This window comes from Hemitrygon akajei, chromosome 13, assembly GCF_048418815.1.
Source record: "Hemitrygon akajei chromosome 13, sHemAka1.3, whole genome shotgun sequence".
Taxonomy (NCBI): Eukaryota; Metazoa; Chordata; class Chondrichthyes; order Myliobatiformes; family Dasyatidae; genus Hemitrygon; species Hemitrygon akajei.
Window position 1 is genome coordinate 37,508,363 of NC_133136.1, and position 24,402 is coordinate 37,532,764.

General features: G+C 39.8%; 1 protein-coding gene across 3 annotated transcripts in view; it reads right to left on the reverse strand.

The window, feature by feature from the left end:
• Positions 1 to 24,402, reverse strand: part of LOC140737772 (ADP-ribosylation factor-like protein 15) — a 212,791-nt gene that overhangs the window by 121,682 nt on the left and 66,707 nt on the right. For 2 of the 3 annotated variants that reach the window (XM_073064403.1, XM_073064402.1), the window contains exon 2: positions 9,178 to 9,322. In XM_073064403.1, coding sequence (XP_072920504.1) covers positions 9,178 to 9,322 — 145 coding nt within the window. Of the gene's footprint in view, positions 1 to 5,081; positions 5,142 to 9,177; positions 9,323 to 24,402 lie in introns of all 3 variants that reach the window. The other variant, XM_073064401.1, reaches the window with a different exon arrangement.

The window sequence follows — 24,402 nt, forward strand, 5'->3', positions numbered from 1 at the left end:
GCTCTGTAATGAGCTAAGTTCTAGTAACCTCTTAACCTAGGTGACTGTTACACGACTTGGTTTAAAGAAGAAAGATGACAGTTGCAAGAATGATAAAATGTGAATGTTTTTCCTTGAAAATTTAATGTCTCTTATTTTGTGATATGTAATTGTAATTATTATAGTGTTAAAATAATTAGGGACTGGAATGTAGTAGCCATGTATCTATTTACTGTCTGTATTGCATTTGTTGGGTTAAAGTAATTTGTCAAATGGATTTGGGTACCAGTTAGCAGGTGGTGCTCAGTGTTGGGTGGCAGTTAAAATAAAATGAATGTAGTCACCTGTTGATCTTTTTGGCAGCCCAGAGAGGGAGTGAGTAGGGAGTGCATATTTTTCATTGACTGCTCGTCTTTGTTTGAATTTGATCCATTTACTTCTATATGAATTATGGAAGAGTCGAATGATTTTATTGTTGGTTTGTAATGAAGGATTAAAATGTACTTTTCCATTTGGAATTCAGTTACGTAGTTGAAGTGCATCATGCAGTGCAATTATCCCTCACTTAGCCTCTTAGAGACTTTTAGTTTGTTTTCAAGTAGTTGCTACACTGTCATTTCCAATTTCTCTTTGATCTATTAGGTTCAACATAACTATCATGAAGCAACAAGTTTTGTGCCTCTTTCCTGACTGTTGATATGCCACCCTAGAAAACCCTAAAGGCCTCTGACATTCTACTGTCGAACAATTTTAAGCTATTTTTAAACTTGTGAACATTATTTAAAAAATCTAATCAAACAGATAAAACTACTCAAAGAAACATAAGATTTTAAAATTAAAACACTTAACATTAGGTAAAATTAACCAGTTTAAATACTTATCTGCACTGCTTCACCCAACTACTGTGATACTTACATTCAAATATTTGGGGCAGCTATCAATATACCATGAATGAAGGGGCAGCACAGAAAATACTTCAGGATTCCTCTTCTGCAGATCAGTTTTCCATCACTAACTCAATAGGGAGCCTAGCAGTGAAGTTTTGGACTTCAACATATAGCTGAACATGAATACATCTGAAGAAGAGCTAAACTGCAAGCAGCTAGCCATGGGCCTGAAGTGTCAGTCGTCCCAATTCTCCCTGCAAGGTTAGAAAGCAGTTGGAACATATCCTCCGTAAGTAAGAAAAGTTTATAGTCCATAAAAAGCAGGCCATTAAAACACACTAAATGGCTCCTGCAAATTTCAGGAGCTCCTAGGAAAAGTGCACAAAGGAAAACATCTGGAGGTGAAGAGAAGGCTGAGGTTCAATTGAGACATTGATGGGAGAAGAAAGTCAGGGTGTGGGAAAGTTCAATTCAGCCAATGGAAGTAGAGTGCCAGCTGTGAGCAAAAACTCATCAACAGTGACACAAGAGATTCTGCAGATGCTGGAAATCCAGAGCAACACACAAAACACTGGAGGAATTCAGCAGGTCAAACGGCATCTATGGAAATGAACAAACAGTTAATATTTCAGGCTGAGACCCTTCATCAGAAATGGAAAGGAAGGGGGGAGAATCCAGAATAAAAAGGTGGGGGGCAGAGGGTAGGTAGTACAAACTAAAAGGTGGTGGGGTGGGGAATGAAGTAAGAAGCTGAAAGTGAAAGGAGGAAAAGATAAAGTGCTGGAGAAAAGGAATCTGAAAGGAAAGGAGGGTAGAAAAAGAAGGAAAAGAAGCACTGAGGGAGGTTATAGGCAGCGAGGAGATGTAAGAAAGGAGGCAGTGTGGGGAATTGAAGAAGAGCGAAGGGGAGGGGTAATAATTACCAGAAGCTAGAAAAATTAATACTCATCAACAGTGACTTGGGAATAGTGGCCTGTTTCATGGTTATAGAAACATACTAATTTATTCCAGATTATTCAATAAACTTAAATTAATTTCTTCAGCGGCTGTGGTGCAATTTCAAGTTGCAGCCATTATCCAGGTCATTGAATTACTAGTTCAATAACCTAACAAATATTGTACAGTACTGTAAAGCAATCACTGCATCAAGTTGTTTTGTTTTTTTAACATCAGTAACTGGCAGGAATGTTCAAAGAAATATTCAATCTGTCACTGCTGCAGTCAGAGGTTCCCACTTGCTTCATAAGGACGACAATTATACCAGTGCTCAAGAAGAGCAGAGCAAGGTGACTCAATGACTATCACCAGTTCCACTCACATTTATTGTAATGAAGTACTTTGCGAGGTTGGTCAGGGCCAGAATCAACTTTGCCTAAGCAAGGTCCCAGACCCACTGCAAATTGCCTACCACCACAATAGGTCTACAGTGGATGCAATCTCACTATCTCTCCACTTGGCCTTAGATCATCTGGACAACAGCAAGACCTACGCCAACCTGCTGTTAATTGGTTACATCTCAACGATCAACACAATCATACCCTCAGTTCTAATTAACAAGCCCCAAAACGTAGGCCTCTAATCTCCCTCTGCAACTGGATCCTTGACTTCCCCAATGGAAGACTACAGTGTGGATCTGAAAAAACATCTCCTCAATGACAGTCAACACCAGCACACCTCAAGGATGTGTGCTTCATCTAATGCTCTACTCTCGCTACACCCACAACTGTGTGGCTGATGATACAACTATAGTTGCCAGAATTTCAGATGATAACAAGAAGGCACACAGGAGCAAAATATATCAATTGGTTGAGTGGTTTCACAACAACAACCTTGCACTCAACATCAGTAAGACCAAGGAGCTGATTACAGACTTCAGGAAGGAGATGTCAAAGGGACACTCATCGAGGGATCAGCAGTGGAAAGAGAAAGCAGTTTCAAGTTCCTGCGCGTCAACACTTCTAAAGATGTATCCTGAGCCCAACATATTGATATAGTTACAAAGAAGGCAAGACAGCAGCTATACTTCATTAGGAGTTTGAGGAGAATTGGTAACTTCTACAGTTGTACCGTGAAAAACATTCTAACCATCTGGTATGGAGGGGCCACTGCACAGGATTGGGAAAAGGTGCAGAAAGTTGTACCTCGGCAAGCTCCGTAATGGGCACTAGCCTGCCCAGCATTGAAGACACCTTTAAAAAGCAATGCCTGAAGAAGGCAGCTTCTATCATAAAGTACCCCCGACCCCCCATCCTCCAGGACACGCCCTCTTCTCACTGCTACCAAAGAGGAGGTACAGAAGGTGAAGTCATACATTCCACATTTCAGGAACAGCTTCCTCCCCTCCGCCATCACATTTCTGAATGGACATTGAACCCATAAACACCAACTCATGATATTTTTGCTCTTCTTTTTGCGCAATTTACTTATTTTTTTTATAAATGCTTTTATTTTAATTTGTAGTTAAATTATTATGGATTGCTGCTACAACACAAAAAACTTCAAGACACATGACAACGATATTAAACCTGATTCTGATTAAGTAGTGAATACAGCAAAAACCCATTTTACCATCTCCTACTGGAACTTTGTTTTTGTATTAGTCTTCAAAAACAACCCGAATCATGGATTAAGCAGACCCTGCTTAACATGAATTTTCATGGAACAGAACAGCACTGGACAGGCCATTCCACACGTGATGTGCTAATTTTAATACCAATTCATTATAAATGTATTCCTCCTGTGTATCATCCATATCCCTCAATTTCCACCATATTTTTGTGCCTATCTAAAAGCCTTTTAAATTTCACCAGACTACCTGATTCAACTACTAAACTTGATAACCTATTCCAGGATCCTACCACTCTGAATAAAAATAAAACCCCACCTGGCAACCTTCAAACCTTGTCCTCTGGTGTTTGAAATTTCTACCCTGAAGAAAAGATTTTGACTTTCAATCCTATCTCTACTTTGCAATTAAAAAGTTATTAGATCTTCCTTAAGCCTCCAGTGCTCAAGGGAGAACAAGCCAAGTTTGTCTAACGTTTCCTTACAGCTTGTTTCCTTTAATCCATCTATGAAGTCCTGTACTATGTAGCATGGTTCATTATTATTAAATTTATTAGAAAATAAATCTGCCATTAAATGATTTTGTAAAGCACTCTGCAACTAGAGGAAATAAGGGTAAATATATTTCTTACACAGAACAAACCGATTTGTTGCAAATACACTGGCTATTTCCTCCATTCATCACAGGACATCCCTGATAGCTTTAGTCTTCACTCACCATGCCTCTGTAATTCCCATTACTCCACTGTAATATTAATACATTTTGACTTTAGCTTCTCCCTCTTTCTCAAATTGCAGAGTGAATTCTATCATATTATGATCACTGTCTCCTAATAGTTTCTTTATCTTGAGCCTCCTAATCAAATCTGGTTTATTACACAACACAATCTAAAATTGCCTTTCCCCCTGTGGGTTCAACTACAAACTGCTCTAAAAAGCCATCTAATAGGCATTCTACAAATTCCATCTCTTGTGCTCTACCATCAACCTGATTTTCTCCAATATACCAACATATTGCAGTCCCCATGACTATCATCATACTTTTCTTTTTACATGCCTTTTCTAATCTCCTATTGTAATTTGTATCCCACATCCTGGCTGCTGTTGTTGAGAACGGCCACAGGGGTACTTTGCACTAGCTGTCTATCCACTTTATCCCTAATAAACAAAAGGAATGCTTGCAATGCTCAGCAGGTCAGGCAACATTTGTGGAGAGACAATCAAAGGCCAGGTTGATGACCTTTCATCAGAACGGATGTTAAATGAGGCCCAAGATCTTCAGGCCCAATTGGGCAATAATTTTCTTCTTTGGTGAATGCTAGTGAGCAATGAGTCTTTTAAGTCAATCTGGTGGCTTCATGGACACCATTTCTATTAATGAGTAAATAATTCTGCAATACAAATCAAGTTAACAAATACTCCTCTACTATCATAAGCATTCAATGTGTAGTTCGAAAACATTATGACTTCAGTATCACAATGATTACACTCCCACTTTCCAAACTATATTTCAATAAGGACTTTTTCTTAAAAACAATTAAAATGGAGACAAATATCTATTCTTAAGGTGACTTTTCAAGATGAAAATCTTAGATACATGTACTACAATACAACTTTGAGTATATTAATTATTTTAGAAACTACACATACCTCCTAGTTCTTTCACATTGAGGATTGCATTCTGGAATGGGACAGCTTTAATTCTAAAACCTAAAGTCCAGGTAAGGGACAGGAAAGAAAACAGAAAAATTGCATCTTATTATGACCAAAAGTAGACAATAAAACATGACATTAGCTTCAAAGATGAGAATAACATTGCTTGCTACAAGTTTGTGGTGGGAGAGTAAAGCATTCGACTCTTTATACTGAGTATCAGTGGTCTGTTTATCTGTAACTTCCTATGAGGTACGAAATTCTTCAACACCTCCAAAAAAAAGGCTTGCAGATCCCGAAGAGGAAACCACTGGGAAGGAAAAGTTCAACGAAAACACAAAATACTTAATTTAGTCTCAAATCAATTTCAGTCTAATTTTCCAGGACATTGGCTATTTGACAGGAAAACAGACTCTCAAACTAATGGATAGTCTGAAATGCAAATACTCCCTCTTTGCTGGGCCCCCTTACATGTTGAGCTTTCCAATACAACAGTTTAAGCCATTATGTGCTTTCACATTCTGGACTCCTGCTGATATTTTTTCACTGTGAACACCCTCAAGGGGGTATGCTATGTGCTGCAAGCAAATAATAATGTGACTCCTTTAGATACTGTATGTTAACGCGTGTGCATTTCAGTTTCGATCCAATTCGGCTTACACTACATGGCATGTAGAAATATTAACATGCAGTCAGCACATGCTGCAATCAATTTAACATATACTCTAGACTTGCATCTCCAAACATCTTCCACAGTGCACAATCTCCAAAACTGGAACATTCCTAAAGACTTGCCCTAATTCCATAAAACTGGTTAAGCAGTCAGCCATAAGAAATTGAAGCTCAAAGAACAAGCTTACATTTATATAATATCTTTCACAGCCTTAGAACATCGTAATAAAGGTACATTGACTAAAAATAAATATAAATAGTGTTACTATTTTATTCTTCTTTACAAATTGAAAACAAACAAGACTACAATGGCTCGGAGTTCAAAGACAAAAAATAAATAATGACAATACATATGGACGTTAAGCTCCTAAAAAGATCATGAAATCAGAAAGTACGGAAACCGATCTTTTTGTCTTGCTACGTCCATACATTAAGTACCCACAAAATGAATCATATAGTCTAGCACTCGGCCTGTGGTGTTATGTTTTAGTGATTCAAGTACTAGTTTACATATTTAAGTGTGAGAGACCCATCTCCACTACATCCTCAGTGTGCCACAAATTCTAAAAACCCCTTTGCAGAACTCTACTATGGGAAGATATTAATACTACCTCCCTTATTGTGCCTATTGAATCTACATACCTCAGATTCCTTCTCTGCCTCCTCCACTGCAAGGGCAAGGAAAACAAATCCGTCCTCGCTAGATTCTCCCCATAACTGAAAATGTTCAATCTTGATCAACTTCCTCTGCATCCTATCCAGTGGAATCACACCTCCTATAGTATGCCAACAAGGACTGAAACAATGGTCAATTGTTTCAGCATTCACATGCCTTTATCAATGATTTGCAAACTTGCCCCACATGCTAAGTGATACAAAATTATATCATTGAGTGGTATAGCTATTATTTGTTGGTTATGTTTCCATGCAGTTTGATTTCCCCACCAGATGACATAATTTCTATATTTCAAGATAATTTAACAGGTCATAATGTTGTCATTTACTATCCAAGGAATGCACACACTATCAATGCCCAGACACTGGATTATAGCACTTCAGCAGCATGGCCACAGATTCATCAGATCTCATCTGCAACTGCAGAAAATGTGTCTGTGAATGTTTACATTTAGAGTATGGTTTCTGTTTTACTTTTGTCATTTTGGCAGTGATAATATAAACTAAATGGCAAAATTTACAAAACAGATTGACAAAGATGTTGCCCAGACTGAAAATTTGAAGCTATGAGCAATGATTGGATTACATAATGTTGTTTCCTTTGGAACAGAATAGAAGAGGACACAACTGAGATATACAGACTTGAGAGGCTGGATAGAATAAATAAGAAATAATCATTTCTTGGTTCAAAAACCAAGATACATAGATTTAAAATAATGAACAGGAGAATCAAGAGATGTGGAAAGACTTTCTCATCCAAGTGTTAGGGGTCAAGAATTTATCCCTGGGAGAGGAATAAAGGAAGTCTTATAACACCAGAACTCTCAGAACACTTAATTCTTTCTGAAGAGATGTCCCCTGGTGGGCCATGGACATAGTGGAAGATGGGATTAGATTGGGGAGCTATTTATCAACCAGTACTAATACAATAGGTTAAACTCGAAGTAAAAAAAAATTACAATGCTGTCATTCAATTTAGTTTAAGAGCTATGATGTATGTTGCAGATGATCAAAATATTAGTCAGGCCATAGTTGGAGTACTAGGCATGGTTCTGGTTGCTACACTACAGGAACATTGTGGCATAATTAGGAAGAGTGTAGGAGAGATTCACTTGAATGCTGGTTGGAATGGAGGCTTGAGTAGTATGGAGACAAACTGAGATGGATTAACTGGTTTTATTCTTACTGGAACATGGGGAGGCTGATGTAGTATTTTAGAGGTTTATAAAATCTTGAGATCTTGAGAGATATAAATAGGGTAAAATGGTCTCTTCCCACCCCCCCCCACCCCAAATGGGTCTGAAGATGGAGGTCAAGGTTTGAGGCGAAAAGGGAGAAATTTAAAACTACATTCAAGAGCAAGTTTTTCCATCTTTTGAAACACTAAATTTGTTTCATCCATCACCTACAGGATTAGCAGATTCAGAAAGAATTTACCTCAAAACAGAGGAAAACTAAGAGCAGTAGTAGATCATTTGGTTTTTGACACCTGATCTGTAGAAGCAATGTTTCAAGTCAAAATCTTGTACGAGGACTACTATCACCTTTCCTTTTCACTGCTACAATGGAAACATTATGAAAGTAATGTTAACAGATAACAGGAGGAATTCAATTGATCCTAAAATTCTGAAATAAAATTATAAAATGTTGGGAACAGTGAAACTCTGATAGGATGGGGGTCAAGATTAGCTTGCTGAAAAACTGAAGCTACATGTGAACCTACATGTTTCATATAAAAACAAATGAGAAGTGCACATCTATAAAATGCAGGTCATAGTAGTAAAAAGATGTCCAGCCAATAAGGCCACTTTTCTTTCCCTAATTACACAGTTAATGTTATACCTACAATTCTGGTATAACAAAACTAGAACAATGATATCTCCTTTCTGCTATCTTTCCCTTCCCTACATTTTCTCTGACTTAAGAGTAATTTGTTTTCTTACTTTCCAACTTCTGAAAGGCCTTCCTTCAATGTGAAATACTAAAATGTTTTTCTTTCCACAGATGCTGCCCAAGCTGTTGAACATTTCCAGCATTGTTTTCATTCAGGTCTCCAACATCTCCCATTTTGTTCTTTTATTTCTGAAGACAAAGGAACTCTGTCTGGGGATCTTGACTATTCTGATTTTAGCCTACACTTTGAAAGTGAATACTAATAAATTTAGTGAAAATGAATGACATCTTTGACTCAACAACTAAGCAAACAAGTAGCTGAGCCATCTTGTGTGGAGCTATAGTTAAGAATGCTGGACCTTTTCCCCAATAAGAACATCTCAGAAGTTAAAGACAATCCAAACTATATGTCCATAAAAGATCAGAATTTTTTTGATAGGAGGGATTGTAAATCAAATCCTGTATCAGAAGGTAAATATAAAGTTCATTGGGAAATAGGAAGAAGTGCTCTTTATAATGCCCCAATAGTCCAATGCTGGACAACTGAAGGAAAGGACAAAAGGGAGACATGGTAAAAAGCAGTACAGGAAGATAAAGTCATGCAGTGCAACAGCTATCATCAAAAAAAATTACTGATCTGTATTAATGCTGCACTCTTGAAGGAAGTCATTTGAAGTACAGATGATTTGGTGAATCAATCACCTCCTTAGTCATTTGCCACCAGTATTTAAAAATGACACTACAGGCACTGCTCCCATGCAATTACAATTTATTTTTGCTCATCAGACTTCAGTTTACACATTTCTACAGCTATGTATTTTATACATAATAGAACAATTAGTGAATTTCTTACCTGTTGTGGGTATAATACTGTCAGTACTTTCACTACAGAGCTGTGTAAGCAAACTTGACTTGCCAGATCCCGTAAGACCAACGCAAACAACATCATATTCTGTTCGTGGTGAAGGCGGTCCTTTGCAGCACAAGGTTCGAAAACACTTTGGAAAAGAAGAACATCTTTAAAAATACATTGTTTTGAAAAACTGGATTCCAAGAGACAGATTAAACTTAGCAATCATGAAAAAATTTACGATTCTGGAGAGAAAATAATTCCATCATTTTTTATCATCCTATGAAATCAACATATGTTTCCCTTTATGATGTTTAGATTTACATCATCTGTTTTTATTGATTCCTATATTCCCAACAAAACCATCCCGTTTTCCCAATTTCCTTCTGTTCCCTTGACTAAGTAAAAAGTTACATTGATGTTTTGAAGGATTTATCTGTACTTATCATACTGTATTGTAGTCTAACTTTGCTTTAATTCTCCAGCCTAATCAACTGATTTTTACTATTCGACTCTTTAGCTCACAATCTCCATGCTGACTTAACTGGCCTTATTTGTTTACTGTCTCAACAGTGACTTGTATTAAAAAAAACCTTCCTTTATTGCAAAAAAATATCTGTTTCAGAAGAATTAACTCAATTTGGCACCAAGCCACCAAAGTACAAGAAGCTGAAGATGTGATAAGAGGGAAGATGTATGAGAAAACATCTTAAAAGACAGAAGAGGAGATGTGGTCAAAATCTAAGGAATGATTTCCAGAGTTTGGGGCTGAATAGCCTGAAAACATGACTACCAGTGGTATTGTGATTAATGGGGAGGGGGGAGAATGGAAAAAGTACAGCAACCTAGAGGGCTTATTGAGTAACATGTTAGGGATCTGTTTCTAATCCAGATTTCCAGCCTCTTTCCTAGTTCTGATGAAGGATCACAGACATGCAATATTGATAGATTCTCTTTCCACTGATGTTGCCTCCCATACTATCTTTAACTTCAAACTGCCAGCTTCCGTAGTAGTACTTTTTTTAAAATTTTCAGCCTCCAAAGAATAGTCTACATAAATTTCTGGCAGATGAGACATCAATCTGAGCCCCAAGGCAGCCAAAAGAAAGCACCTGGCAATATTTTGAAGAGAAGAGGAATTGTCCCATTTACCCAGACCAATGTTACTAAAACTACATAATTACAGCAACTATACTTTATAAACTATTAGGCCATTAAGTACTGTGAAACATCCTATGGTTATGCGAGTGAGTTTTTTTAATACTTCAATTGATTCAGTGCTAATATCCATTCTTGAAGAAAATACTGCAAACCAGCCCACAAGAGAAACTCTCTCTCCCCTGTGGAGTTATATAGCAAAGTCAATTAAAAAATGTCTTATTGGACTAAAACAGCTTTTCCTGTTCCCTGGAAGAGTAGCCCAAATGTCCAGAAGTGGGTTTGTCTTACCCACGGACATTGATTTAACTGTCACTTTCACATCAGTAGGACTGTTCACTATGCTTTCCACAGTACATAGAGAACAAAATTGGATTTGAGAAAGCCAACAGGATTCTTATGCATCATCAGTTTTGACATAAAAATTTCAAGAGCATCTTGAAATGGATAACTTGGTCCCTTTATTAGTCCCTTTCTAGATTAAATCTAATTTTGCATAGTCATGTGGTAGAAGTTAAAAGTTACTGTTTTCAACATTTTATAATACTAGTGTACAACACAAAATCATTTTGAAACAGGTAAATAACTGAAGGGGGTGTCCTATCAAACTACAATAGTTAGTGCAAGTAACATAAAATTTGGAATATAGCAAACACTCCATTGGTACAAACTCAGTCATATCATTATGAATTTGTTCATCCTTTTTAGCTACCAAAACTTAGGAAATCCTTCTCACTTAATGCATCAGTATTCATAATTGCAATCCTTGCAGTTGCTTAGGTCCCCAACATGTTTAACCTACCAAAAGTCTGACCAGCTTGGCTGGATTGTTATCCCAACTAAACATAAAAAGCTATAGCAAAACCAGAGGGGGAAAAGACAGTATTCAGAGATAAATGGTTGCTGCCTTTTACACAAAGTGCAGTTAGAGAGCATGCATGAGAGAACAGCAAGAAACATAGTCAGAACGACATCATTTCAAATTACTAGGGAACAAATATCTTCTTAGTTCTCTGCCATTAAGGCAGCAAAACTTTTTAAATGCATTTACTGATACGAGCAATTATTCTAGAGCATAATCTTAAGGGATAAATTGTGCCAGCAATATTGCATTCAAACTTAATTTCTATGAAAGTGAAATTTTACCTCACTTTAACCATAGACACTGCTGGATAATGCATTTTGTGTACTTTTATTTGTAATCATTATTTTTTCTTAATTATATTTATCTGTGGTTGGCCCTTCACATATTTAAATAAGCCAAGGGTTCTGGTATTATGAGCTTAAATGTCTTGCCAAAAAAAAGACAAATCACCTCATTGTGTATGCATTCAATGAATCAGATACCATAATATTTTAAACTGTACATTTAGTAAGTTCCAAGTTACATTTCCACTTTCCCTTGGATAAAATGGTAGAAATCTTAGATCAAGCATTGAAGTTGATTCAAAAAAAGTAGACATTTTGCATGAGACAGTTAATCTGACATCACCTGCTTTGTGAACATGATGTTTGAAGTTCTATTCAAAGAAAATTATCAGAGTATACTCTAAAGAATATATATGTTACAACATACTACCATGAGATTCATTTCCCAGCAGGCAAAAAAAAAATAGAATTTTATGAAAAACTATACAAGAGCAGACCAAAATTGACAACCAAAGTGCAAAAGAAGTCAACTGCAAATAAAAATAATACTGAGAACACAAGTTGTAATGAGTCCTTAGGTGATAGAATCAGTTCAAGTAGTGCTGAATTAAACCATCCATGCCAGTACAGGACCCTGATTGTTGTAGGGCAATAACTGTTCCTGAACCTGGTGGTGAGGGATCCAAGGATTCCATAGCTCCTGCCTGATGGTAGTAGCGAGGAGATGACATGGCCTTGGATAGTAGAGGTCTTTGATGATGAATGCTACTCTCTTGTGCCAGCACTCCATGTAAATGTGGTTAGGGAAGAGCTTTGGCTGTGACAGACTATGCTGTATCCACACTTTCTGTAGCTTTTTCTTATTCCTGGGAACTGGTGTTTCCATAAAAGTCCATGATGCAATAATTTAGGAACTCTCTAATGTGCATCTACATACATTTATCAAAGTGTTTTGTCTTGTCCATACTGCACCAACTGCTGCCACCGGGCTATAAATGTGCAGGAGCAGTGTGTGGTTAAGTGCTTTGCTCAAGGACACACACGCTGCCTCAGCTCAGCTAATGACCTTCAGATCGCTAGCCCAAAGCCTTAACCACTTGGCCACATGCTGATGACATGCCAAATCCATACAAATTTCTGGTGCATTTAACTGGCCTATCTCCTTCCAAACTAAAACAAACAATAATATGGAGTACAAGTGAATGGAATAGGTACTTAAGAAATAAATTTCACTTCAAGGCTCTACATATAATTTTCAGCACCACATTCAATGATAAATTCAAAGCTATACAATTGCAATTACATAGACAAGCCTGAAACTGGACTGTTTAAGTCAGAGAAATAATTTCCAGTGGCTAAATAGTCAATGAGTAGACCCATGACTGACAAATAAATCACCAATAATATTACAGAAAGAGATTTGGAATATATTGACAGGTGGTAAATACAGTTTGAAATACAGTCTTCATAACTGAATCGAAGAAACAATAAGACATGGGAGCAGAATTAGGCCATTCAGCCCATTGTCCACTCTGCCATTTCATCATGGCTGATCCTGGATCCCATTCAACCCCATTCACTTGCCTTCTCACCATATCCATTAATGCCCCAACCAATCAGGATTCTATCAACTTCTGCTTTAAATGTACCATCGGACTTGGCCTCAAGCACTGTCTGTGGCAGAGAATTCCACAGATTCACAACTCGCTGGCTAAAAAAATTCCTCCTCACTTCTGTTCTAAAAGATTGCCCCTCAATTTTAAGCCTGGATACCTTTTAGTTCTGGATACCTCCACCAGAGGAAACATCCTCTCCACATCCAATTTATCTAGTTCTTTCAACATTCAGTGGGTTTCAATGAGATCCCTCACATTCTTTTTAATTACAGTGAGTACAGGCACAAAGCTGCCAAGTGCTCCCCATATGTTAACCCCTTCATTCCTGAAATCATCACCGTGAGCCCTCTCTGGACTCTCTCCAATGATAATACATCCTTTCTGAGATACGAGACCCAAAACTGTTGAGAACACTCCAAGTGCACCCTAACTAGTGTCCTATAAAGTTTTAGCATTATCTCGTTTTTATATTCTATTCCCCTTGAAATAAATGCCGACATTGCATTTGCCTTCTTTACCATGGACTCAACCTGTAAATTAACCTTCTGATATCCTGCACAAGGACTCCTAAGTCCTTTTGCACCGCTGATGCTTGAATTTTCTCTCTATTTATCATACATCTTCAACACTATTCCATTTGCCACTTTTTTGCCCATTCCTCCAATTTGTCCAAGTCCTTCTGCAATTGCATTGCTTCCTCGGAACTACCTACCCCTCTGCCTATCTTCGTATCATCTGCAAACTTTGCAACAAAGCCATCAATTCCATTATCTAAAGCATTGACACACAATGTGAACAGTGAGGTCCCAATACTGACCCCTGAGGAACACCACTAGTCACTAGCAGCCAACCAGAAAAGGCCCCCTTTATTGCCACTCACTGCCTCCTGCCTGCCTATCAGCCATACTTCTATCAATGCCAGTATCTTTCCAGTAATGCAATGGTATTTTACGTTTAGCAGCCTCCTGTGTGACATCTTATCAAATGCTTTCTGAAGATCCAGGTAAATGACATCTCTGCCTCTCCTTTGTCCACCTTGCTTGTTACTTTGAAGAATTCCAAAAGAATTGTCAGACAAGATTTCCTTTTACAGAAAACATGCTGACTTTGACTTATTTTATCATCAGTTTCCAAGTACCCTGAAACCTCATCCTTAATAATGAACTCCAACTCTCCCCCAACCACTGAGGTTAGGCTATCTGACCTATAATTTCCTCGCTTTTGTCTTCCTCCCTTCTCAGAGTCACAATACAGCAATAATATTTTGGGGTTTGAGGAAAGTGCAAGGGAGTAGCATGAATGCCCTTCAAATTGCTGGCTCAGAGTTGCTGCAGCGACTGGCCTCCAGAGCTGTACAACTGTAAATTCCACAGTTCTGTAAAGGTTAGGTCAGTGACAAAATTAGTGGATGGGGGTTGTTTCTTAAATAATTTCCAGGAGGAACTTGATAGACTACGTTGAGATTGAAGATAATTTATTAAGTTGGCTAGCAAAATAGCTACTGACAGAAGATAGAAAGTAGGAATAATTGACAGTCACTGAAATAGGCAGGTTGGGACTAGTGGGATATGATTACGGCCACAACTTCACATCACATTTATAAATGATTCACCTTCTGGGGTAAAAAAATAATTTATCAATGGTACATTTCAGAACCTGGGCTTGGGAGCATCAAATTACTTATGATTGAAAGAAATAATAAACTAGACGGCATATTGAACTTAGTATCTAGCTAGAATTTAATAACCAAAATCAAGGAGTTCAATTTTCCTGCACATTTCTTTATTTCCTTTTGTAAATCAATCCTAGCAATCTCCTAGTCAAGCGGAACTAAAAAGGCTGGGCAAAATGCAAAAAAGGTATTTCAGTAAATGGTAGTCCCATGGGCAAAGTTTCACATGACTGCTGCTGTAACACAAGAGTTTTATACATAGAGGATGCATACTCCTGTCAAGAATTCATAAAATAAATATCTAAATTGAGGAATAGCGGTATAGCTATATATAGCCTTGTTTAGATCACATCTACTGGTGTACCAGTTTCTTCCAGAATTTGGGGAGAATAAAACGTGGGATTAGTTTAGGCGTATAACGGTTGGCATTGACCTGATGGACCAAAGACTGAGTTGCCACATGACAAGTATATCCTTAAGACAATATGAGAAAGTTAAAAGTTCGAAGTACACATCTATGGTGACCGATGGGAGATTCACAATAGATACAAAGAAACAACAGAATCAATCAAAGGCTACAAAGACAAATAATATGCAAAAGATGACAAATTGTGCAAGTAATAAATAACATTGAAAACATGAGTTGTAAAGTCCCTGAAAGTGAGTTCATAGGCTGTCACAGAATCAATTCAGTGTTGAGGTGAGTGAAGTTCACTCTGGTTCAGGAGCCTGATGGCTGAAAGGTAATAACTGTTCCTGAACTTGGTAGTGTGAGACCCAAGGCTCCAGTAACTCCTTCTCAATGGCAGCAATGAGAAAAGTGCATGGCCTAGATGAACCATAAGACATATCGATCTTTGATGATGGATGCTGCTTTCCTGCAACAGTGCTCCTTGTAGATGTGCTTAATGATGGGGGAGGTCGTTTCTGTGATAAACTGCATCCACTACCTTTTGTAGACTTTCCAGTCACGGGCATTGGTGATCCACACAAGATGCAACCAGTCAGGATACCAGTCAGGAGAAGCTTGTCAAAGTCTCAGGTGACATGCCGAATCTTCGCAAACTTCTAAGTAGGGTACTGTCATGCTTTTTCTTTGTAATAGCATTTACAGTACATTATGGTTGCAGGGCAGATCCTCAGAAATGAGAACACTGAGGAACTTGAAGTTACTGACCCTCTCCAACTCTGATCACCTGATGAGGACTGGCTCATTGACCTCTGGTTTCCTCTTCCTATAGAGGATAATCAGTTCTTTGGTTTTGCAGATGTTGATTGAGAGACTGAAAATCTGGCTGAATTATGCCAGTAAAGCAATCTCCCTCCTATATGCAGATACATCATCAGCTTTAACTTGTTTAACAGTAGTGCTGTCAGCAAACTGCATGTGAGGAAATTGAGGATCCAGTTACACAAGGTGGAAGAGGCCTACGTCTCAATACCTGTACACACCAATTGTTTTTGAGCTCTCACCAGGGCTCAATTTCTGAGTACCAATGTTGAACAATACTTTTCAACACTGGTACTCAAAACTTCCTACAACACAAGGACATATCATTTGCCTTCCTAACTGCTTGCTGAACCTAAAAGCAACCTCAAGTGATGTGCTGAAGTATAATTGTGTGTCTCTGAAACAAAAACTACTTTCTATTTAAAAAGTACTCAGCTTTTCTATTAACATGGATGTTCACACATTTTTCCACATTATGTTAAAGTACCAAATTTACTGATGGCATAGAGCTAGGTGATGATATGCATGGACACATCCCTAAACATTCTCTACACTTGCTCCTTTTATCTCTTTCATCAATACAAATTGAGCAGCTGGAGAGCCATCACTAATCCATGTAGTACCTCACTAGCCACAGCTTCCCTATCCTAAAATGACCCACTCTTCTCATTTCTAACCAAGAACATAAGAAGTAGGAGCAAGATAGGCCATCTGGCCCGTCGAGCCTGCTCCGCCATTCAATAACATCATGGCTGATCTGGCCACAGCCTCATCTCCACCCACCTGCCTTTACCCTATAACCCTCAATTTCTCTACTGTACAAAAATCTATCCAACCTTGTCTTAGATATACTGAGGTAGAATCCACTGCTTCACTGGGCAGAAATAGGTGGCCTCTGGAAAATCCCACTTTTTGTGATGAACATAGTGAAGGTGCTCAAAATGGTCCCCCAAACTAGGTCAAGTTTCTCTTGTATACAGGAGCCCACATCAAGAGCACTGGATACAGTAAATGAACCAACAGATTCACAGATGAAGTGTCACCTCACCTGGAAGGACTGTTGGGGCCCTGAATGATGGGGGGGGGGGGGGGGGGGAAGGAGGAGGAGAGAGAGAATGGCCTATCTCGGGGAAGCAACAGTGGCCGCACCTCTGGCTCGCGGTCCTGAAAAGAGACTACAGGGAGTTAGGAAGGAAGTTGGGAAGCAGGACCTCTAAAGGTAGTAATCACGGGATTACTGCCTGTGCCACGTGACAGTGAGTATAGGAATAGAGTGAAGTGGAGGATAAATGCGTGGCCGAGGGATTGGAGCAGAGAGGAAGGATTCAGATTTCCGGATCATTGGGACCTCTATTGGGGCAGGCATGACTTGTACAAAAAAGACAGGCTGCACTTGAATCCAAGGGGGACCAACATCCTGGCAGGGAGGTTTGCTAAGGCTATTGGGGAGAGTTTAAACTAGAATTGCTGGGGGGTGGGAACCAGACTGAAGACATGGAGGAAGGGGCAGTTGGCTCACAAATAAAGAAAGCTTGCAGACAGTGTGAGAGGGAGGATAGGCAGGTAATAGAGAAGGGATGTGCTTGGACCAATGGTTTGAGATGTGTCTATTTTAATGTAAGAAGCATTATGAACAAAATGGATCACTACTTGGAACTATGATACTGTGGACATTACAGAGACTTGAATGGCTCTGGGGCAGGAGTAGCTTCTTAGCGTGCCAGGCTTCAGATATTTCAGAAAGGATAGGGAGGGAGGAAAAAGAAGTGGGGGTGTGGCACTGATCAGAGATAGTGTCACGACTGCAGAAACGGAGGAAGTCTTGGAGTCTCTGTGTGGAAGTCAGCAACAGAAAGGGTGCTTTAACTCTACTGGGTGCTTTTTTTATACACCACCCAATAGTAACAGGGACATCGAAGGCAGATAGGGAGACAGATTCTGGAAAGGTATAATAATAACAGGGCTGTCGTGGTGGGTGATTTTAATTTCCCAAATAGTGATTGGCATCTCCCCAGAGCAAGAGGTTTAGATGGGTGGAGTTTGTTAGGTGTGTACAGGAAGGTTTCCTGACACAATATGCAGATAAGCCTACAAGAGGAGAGGCTGTACTTGTCTGGTATTGGGAAATGAACCAGGCCAGGTGTCAGGTCTCTCAGTGGGAAAGCATTTTGGAGATAGAATTGTGATCACTATCTCCTTTACCATAGCATTGGAGAGGGATAGGAACAGACAAGTTAGGAAAGTGTTTAATTGGAGTAAGGGGAAATATTATCAGGCAGGAACTTGGAAGCATAAATTGGGAACATATGTTCTCAGGAAATGTACAGCTGAAATGTGGCAAATGTTCAGGGGATATTTGCGTGGTGTTCTGCATAGGTACGTTCCAATGAGAAAAGGAAAGGAACCATGGTGTACAAAGGCCATGGTAAATCTCATCAAGAAGAAAAGAAAATCTTACAAAAGGTCCAAAAAACTAGATAATGATAGAGATCTAGAAGATAAGGCTAGCAGGAAGGAGTTTAAGAATGATTTTAGGAGAGCCAGAAGGGGCCATGAGAAAGTCTTGGTGAGCAGGATTAAGGAAAACCACAAGGCATTCTACAGGTATGTGAAGAGCAAGGGGATAAGACATGAGAGAATAGGACCAATCAAGTGCAACAGTGGAAAAGTGTGTATGGAACCGGAGGAGATAACAAAGATACTTAATGAATACTTTGCTTCAGTATTCACTACAGGAAAGAATCTTGGCAATTGTCAGGATGACTTACAGCAGATTGAAAAGCTTGAGCATATAGACATTAAGAAGGAGAGTGTGCTTAAGCTTTTGGAACGTATAAAGTTGGATAAGTCTCCAGGACTGGATGAGATGTACCCCATCTCATCCCATACTGTGAGAGGCGAGGGAGGAGACTGCTGAGCCTCTGGCAATTATCTTTCCATCATCAATGGAGACGGGAGAGATTCCAGAGGATTGGAGGGTTGCAGATCTTGTTCCCTTATTCAGGAAAGGGAGTAGAGATAGCCCAGGAAATTATAGGCCAGTGAGTCTTACTTCAGTGGTTGGTAAGTTGATGGAGAAGATCCTGAAAGGCAGGATTTATGAACATTTGGAGAGGCATAATATGATTAGGAATAGTCAGCGTGGCTTTGTCAAAGGCAGGTCGTGCCTTATGAGCCTGATTAAATTTTTTGAGGATGTGACTAAACACATTGATGAAGGTAGAGCCATAGATGTAGTGTATATAGATTTCAGCAAGGCATTTGACAAGATACCCCACGCAAGGCTTATTGAGAAAGTAAGGAGGCATGGGATCCAAGGGGACTTTACTTTGTGATCCAGAACTGGCTTGCTCACAGAAGGCAAAGAGTGGCTGTAGACAGGTCATATTCTGCTTGGAGGTTGGTGACCAGTGGTGTGACTCAGGGATCTGTTCTAGGACCCCTTCTCTTCGTGATTTTTATAAATGACCTGGATGAGGAAGTGGAGGGATGGGTTAGTAAATTTGCTGATGACACAAAGGTAGGGGGGTGTTGTGGATAGTGTAGAGGGCTGTCAGAAGTTACAGTGGGACAACAAAGTAAGCAAAACTGGGCTGAGAAGTGGCAGATGGAGTTCAACCCAGATAAGTGCGAGGTGGTTCATTTTGGTAGGTCAAATATGATGGCAGAATATAATATTAATGGGAAGACTCTTGACAGTGTGGAGGATCAGAGGAATCTTGGGGTTCAAGTCCATAGGACACTCAAAGCTGCTGTGCAGGTTGACTTTGTGGTTAAGAAGGCACACACACAGTGTATTGGCCTTCATCAACCATGGGATTGAGTTCAAGAGCCGAGAGGTAACGTTACGACTATATGGGACCCTGGTCAGACCTCACTTGGAGTACTGTGCTCATTTCTGGTCACCTCACTACAGGAAGGATGTGGAAGCCATAGAAAAGGTGCAGAGGAGATTTACAAGGATGTTGCCTGGATTGGGGAACATGCCTTATGAGAATAGGTTGAGTGAACTCAGCCTTTTTTCCTTGGAACAACAGAGGATGAGAGATGACCTGATAGAGGTGTATAAGATAATGAGAGGCACTGATCATGTGGATAGACAAAGGTTTTTCCCCAGGGCTGAAATGGCTAACACGAGATGGCACAGTTTTAAGGTGCTTGGAAATAGGTACAGAGGAGATATCAGGGGTAAGATTTTTTTTTGTATGCAGAGAGTGGTGAGTGCGTGGAATGGGCTGCCAACAATGGTGGCAGAGGAGAATATAATAGGGTCTTTTAAGGGACTCCTGGATAGGTACATGGAGCTCAGAAAAATAGAGGGCTATGGGTAACTCTAGTTATTTCTAAGCAAGTCATGTTTGGCACAGCATTGTGGGCCGAAGGGCCTGTGTTGTGCTATAGGTTTCCTACATTTCTAAATTTGAGGGCAGGGTGGAAATTGAAGGCAAAATTCATGAAATTGACATCCTCAGCATGAATGCAGGAAGCAGCACCAATGCAATCGTCAGTGTAGCCTAGGAAGAGTTGGGGAGCGGTGCTGGTGTAGGTTTGGAACATAGACTATTCCACATACCTGACAAGGTAAGCATAGCTACATATTGCCCTGGTCCATCTTGTTCTTCCACCAAGCGAACACCCGAGGGCAGCACCGAGCAAGCACCTCAAATAAACATTGCAACACTTCGCCAACTACTGGCATCAGGCTAACTGGTAAAGTCAGAGAGTTAATCATAGAGTTATACAGCATGTAAATAAGCCCTTTGGCCCATCACACCCACACTGACCATCAGGGCCATCTATACTAATCTCACTTACAACATTGATTCTATGTCCTACTATATTCTGTTTAAGTATTTGTCCATATACCTCTTAAATGTTGTTCTTGTTCCTGCCTCCACCACCTTTCTGACAGCTCATTCCAGAAACCATTTACTCCTCAGACACGCTTTAAACTACCTCCCTCTCATCTTAAACTTATGTCCTCCAGTTTTAGACATCCTTACCATGGGATGGAGACACTGGCTATCTGTCATATCTATGCCTTGACTTGTGGCCAGAAGGACAATACAGAGAAAGCCAAAACTGATGCTAGAGATCCATGTCATTTTCATCAACAGGCTTGGAACACAAACAAGTATCTATCAGTTTTCATTTTTGTTTTTGCAAAAGGCAACAGAGCCACAGAGGATCATTCAAACTGACTCCTCTTTCACATGAGCACAAATAAAAAATGCAAAAAAGGAAATTAAAATAATAAAGTTGCACAGCAGCATAATTAGTAGTGCTCTGTCTTCCAGTTCTAATGATTAGACTGAATCGTTATCAGCAGCACTATTAATGTGAAGCTTGTATGTTCTCCCGATTATCAGGTTAGTTTCTCCAAGACAGATTTGTTCCAAAGTGGATTAATAAATTAATCAGCCAGTCGAAAATTTCCCCCAGTGTTTAGGTCAGTGGTAGAATTTGTTGGAGATACAGCTGTCTGATGGAATTGTGAAAAATAGGTTACAGATTACAGCCAATATTAGTGGGGAACTGGGACCGTTCTATGAGCCTTGATGGACTGAAATAAACCCTTGGCCTCCTATATGTTAAAGACAGACAAAATGTTTAATTTGGGGATGAAATGGAAAAACATCAAGAAGTGAATTTGATTGAAGGTATGTTGCCTCCCTGGTGCAAGGGTCAAGGATGTCTCTGAGTGGCTGCAGGACATTCTGGAATGGGAGGGTGAACAGCCAGTGGTCGTGGTGCACATAGGTACCAACGATATAGGTAAAAAAAACGGGATGAGGTCCTACAAGATGAATTTAGGGAGTTAGGAGATAAACTAAAAAGTAGGACCACAAAGGTAATAATCTCTGGATTACTACCAGTGCCACGTGCTAGTCAGGGTAGAGATAGGAGGATATTTCAGATGAATACGTGGCTTGAAAAATGGTGCAAGGGGGAGGGATTCAAATTTCTGGGGCATTGGAACCAGTTCTGGGGGAGGTGGGACCGGTATAAACAGGATGGTCTGCACCTGGGTTGGACTGGAACCAATGTCCAAGGGGGCGCGTTTGCTACTGTTGTTCACGAAGCTTTAAACTAATGCGGCAGGGGGATGGGAACAAGTGCAGAGAGACAGAGGGGTGTAAAATGAGGGTAGAAGCAAAAAGTAGTAAGGTGAAAAGTAAAAGTGGCAGGCAGGCAAATCCAGGGCAAAAAGAGCCACTTTTCAACATAATTGTATAAGGGCTAAGAGTGTTGTAAAAACAAGCCTGAAGGCTTTGTGTGTCAATGCGAGGAGCATTCGTAACAAGGTGGATGAATTGAATGTGCAGATAGTTATTAATGAATATGATATAGTTGGGATCACAGAGACATGGCTCCAGGGTGACCAAGGATGGGAGCTCAACATCCAGGGATATTCAATATTCAGGAGGGATAGACAGGAAAGAAAAGGAGGTGGGGTAGCATTGCTGGTTAGAGAGGAGATTAACGCAATAGAAAGGAAGGACATTAGCCTGGAGGATGTGGAATCGATATGGGTAGAGCTGCATAACACTAAGGGGCAGAAAACGCTGGTGGGAGTTGTGTACAGGCCACCTAACAGTGGTAGTGAGGTTGGGGATGGCATTAAACAGGAAATTAGAAATGCGTGCAATACAGGAACAGTAGTTATAATGGGTGAATTCAATCTACATACAGATTGGGTGAACCAAATTGGTAAGGGTGCTGAGGAAGAGGATTTCTTGGAATGTATGCTGGATGGTTTTCTGAACCAACATGTCGAGAAACCAACTAGAGAGCAGGCCATTCTAGATTGGGTATTGAGCAGTAAGGAAGGGTTAGTTAGCAATCTTGTCGTGCGAGGCCCCTTGGGTAAGAGTGACCATAATATGGTGGAATTCTTCATTAAGATGGAGAGTGACATAGTTAATTCAGAAACAAAGGTTCTGAACTTAAAGAAGGGTAACTTTGAAGGTATGAGACGTGAATTAGCTAAGATAGACTGGCAAATGATACTTAAAGGGTTGACGGTGAATATGCAATGGCAAGCATTTAAAGATCGCATGGATGAACTACAACAATTGTTCATCCCAGTTTGACAAAAGAATAAACCAGGGAAGGTAGTGCACCCATGGCTAACAAGGGAAATTGGGGATAGTATCCAAGTCCAAAGAAGAAACATATAAATTAGCAATAAAAAGCAGCACACCTGAGGACTGGGAGAAATTCAGAGACCAGCAGAGGAGGACAAAGGGCTTAATTAGGAAAGGGAAAAAGGATTATGAGAGAAAGCTGGCAGGGAACATAAAAACTGACTGTAAAAGCTTTTATAGATATGTGAAAAGAAAAAAATTAGTCAAGACAAATGTAGGTCCTTTACAGTCAGAAACAGGTGAATTGATCATAGGGAACAAAGACATGGCAGACCAATTGATAACTACTTTGGTTCTGTCTTCACTAAGGAGGACATAAATAATCTTCCGGAAATAGTAAGGGACCGAGGGTCTAGTGAGATGGAGGAACTGAGGGAAATACATGTTAGTAGGGAAGTGGTGTTAGGTAAATTGAAGGGATTAAAGGCAGATAAATCCCCAGGGCCAGATGGTCTGCATCCCAGAGTGCTTAAGGAAGTAGACCAAGAAATAGTGGATGCATTAGCGATAATTTTTCAAAACTCCTTAGATTCTGGATTAGCTCCTGAGGATTGGAGGGTGGCTAATGTAACCCCACTTTTTTAAAAAAGGAGGGAGAGAGAAACCGGGGAATTACAGACCGGTTAGTCTGACATCGGTGGTGGGGAAAATGCTAGAGTCGGTTATCAAAAATGTGATAACAGCACATTTGGAAAGAGGTGAAATCATTGGACAAAGTCAGCATGGATTTGTGAAAGGAAAATCATGTCTGACGAATCTTATAGAAATTTTTGAAGATGCAACTAGTAGAGTGGATAGGGGAGAGCCAGTGGATGTGGTATATTTAGATTTTCAAAAGGCTTTCGACAAGGTCCCACACAGGAGATTAGTGTGCAAACTTAAAGCACACGGTATTGGGGGTATGGTATTGCTGTGGATAGAGAATTGGTTGGCAGACAGGAAGCAAAGAGTGGGAGTAAACGGGACCTTTTCAGAATGGCAGGCAGTAACTAGTGGGGTACCGCAAGGCTCAGTGCTAGGACTCCAGTTGTTTACAATATATATTAATGATTTAGATGAGGGAATTAAATGCAGCATTTCCAAGTTTGCAGATGACACGAAGCTGGGCGGTGGTGTTAGCTGTGAGGAGGATGCTACGAGGATGCAGGGTGACTTGGATAGGTTAAGTGAGTGGGCAAATTCATGGCAGATGCAATTTAATGTGGATAAATGTGAGGTTATCCATTTTGGTTGCAAGAACAGGAAAACAGATTA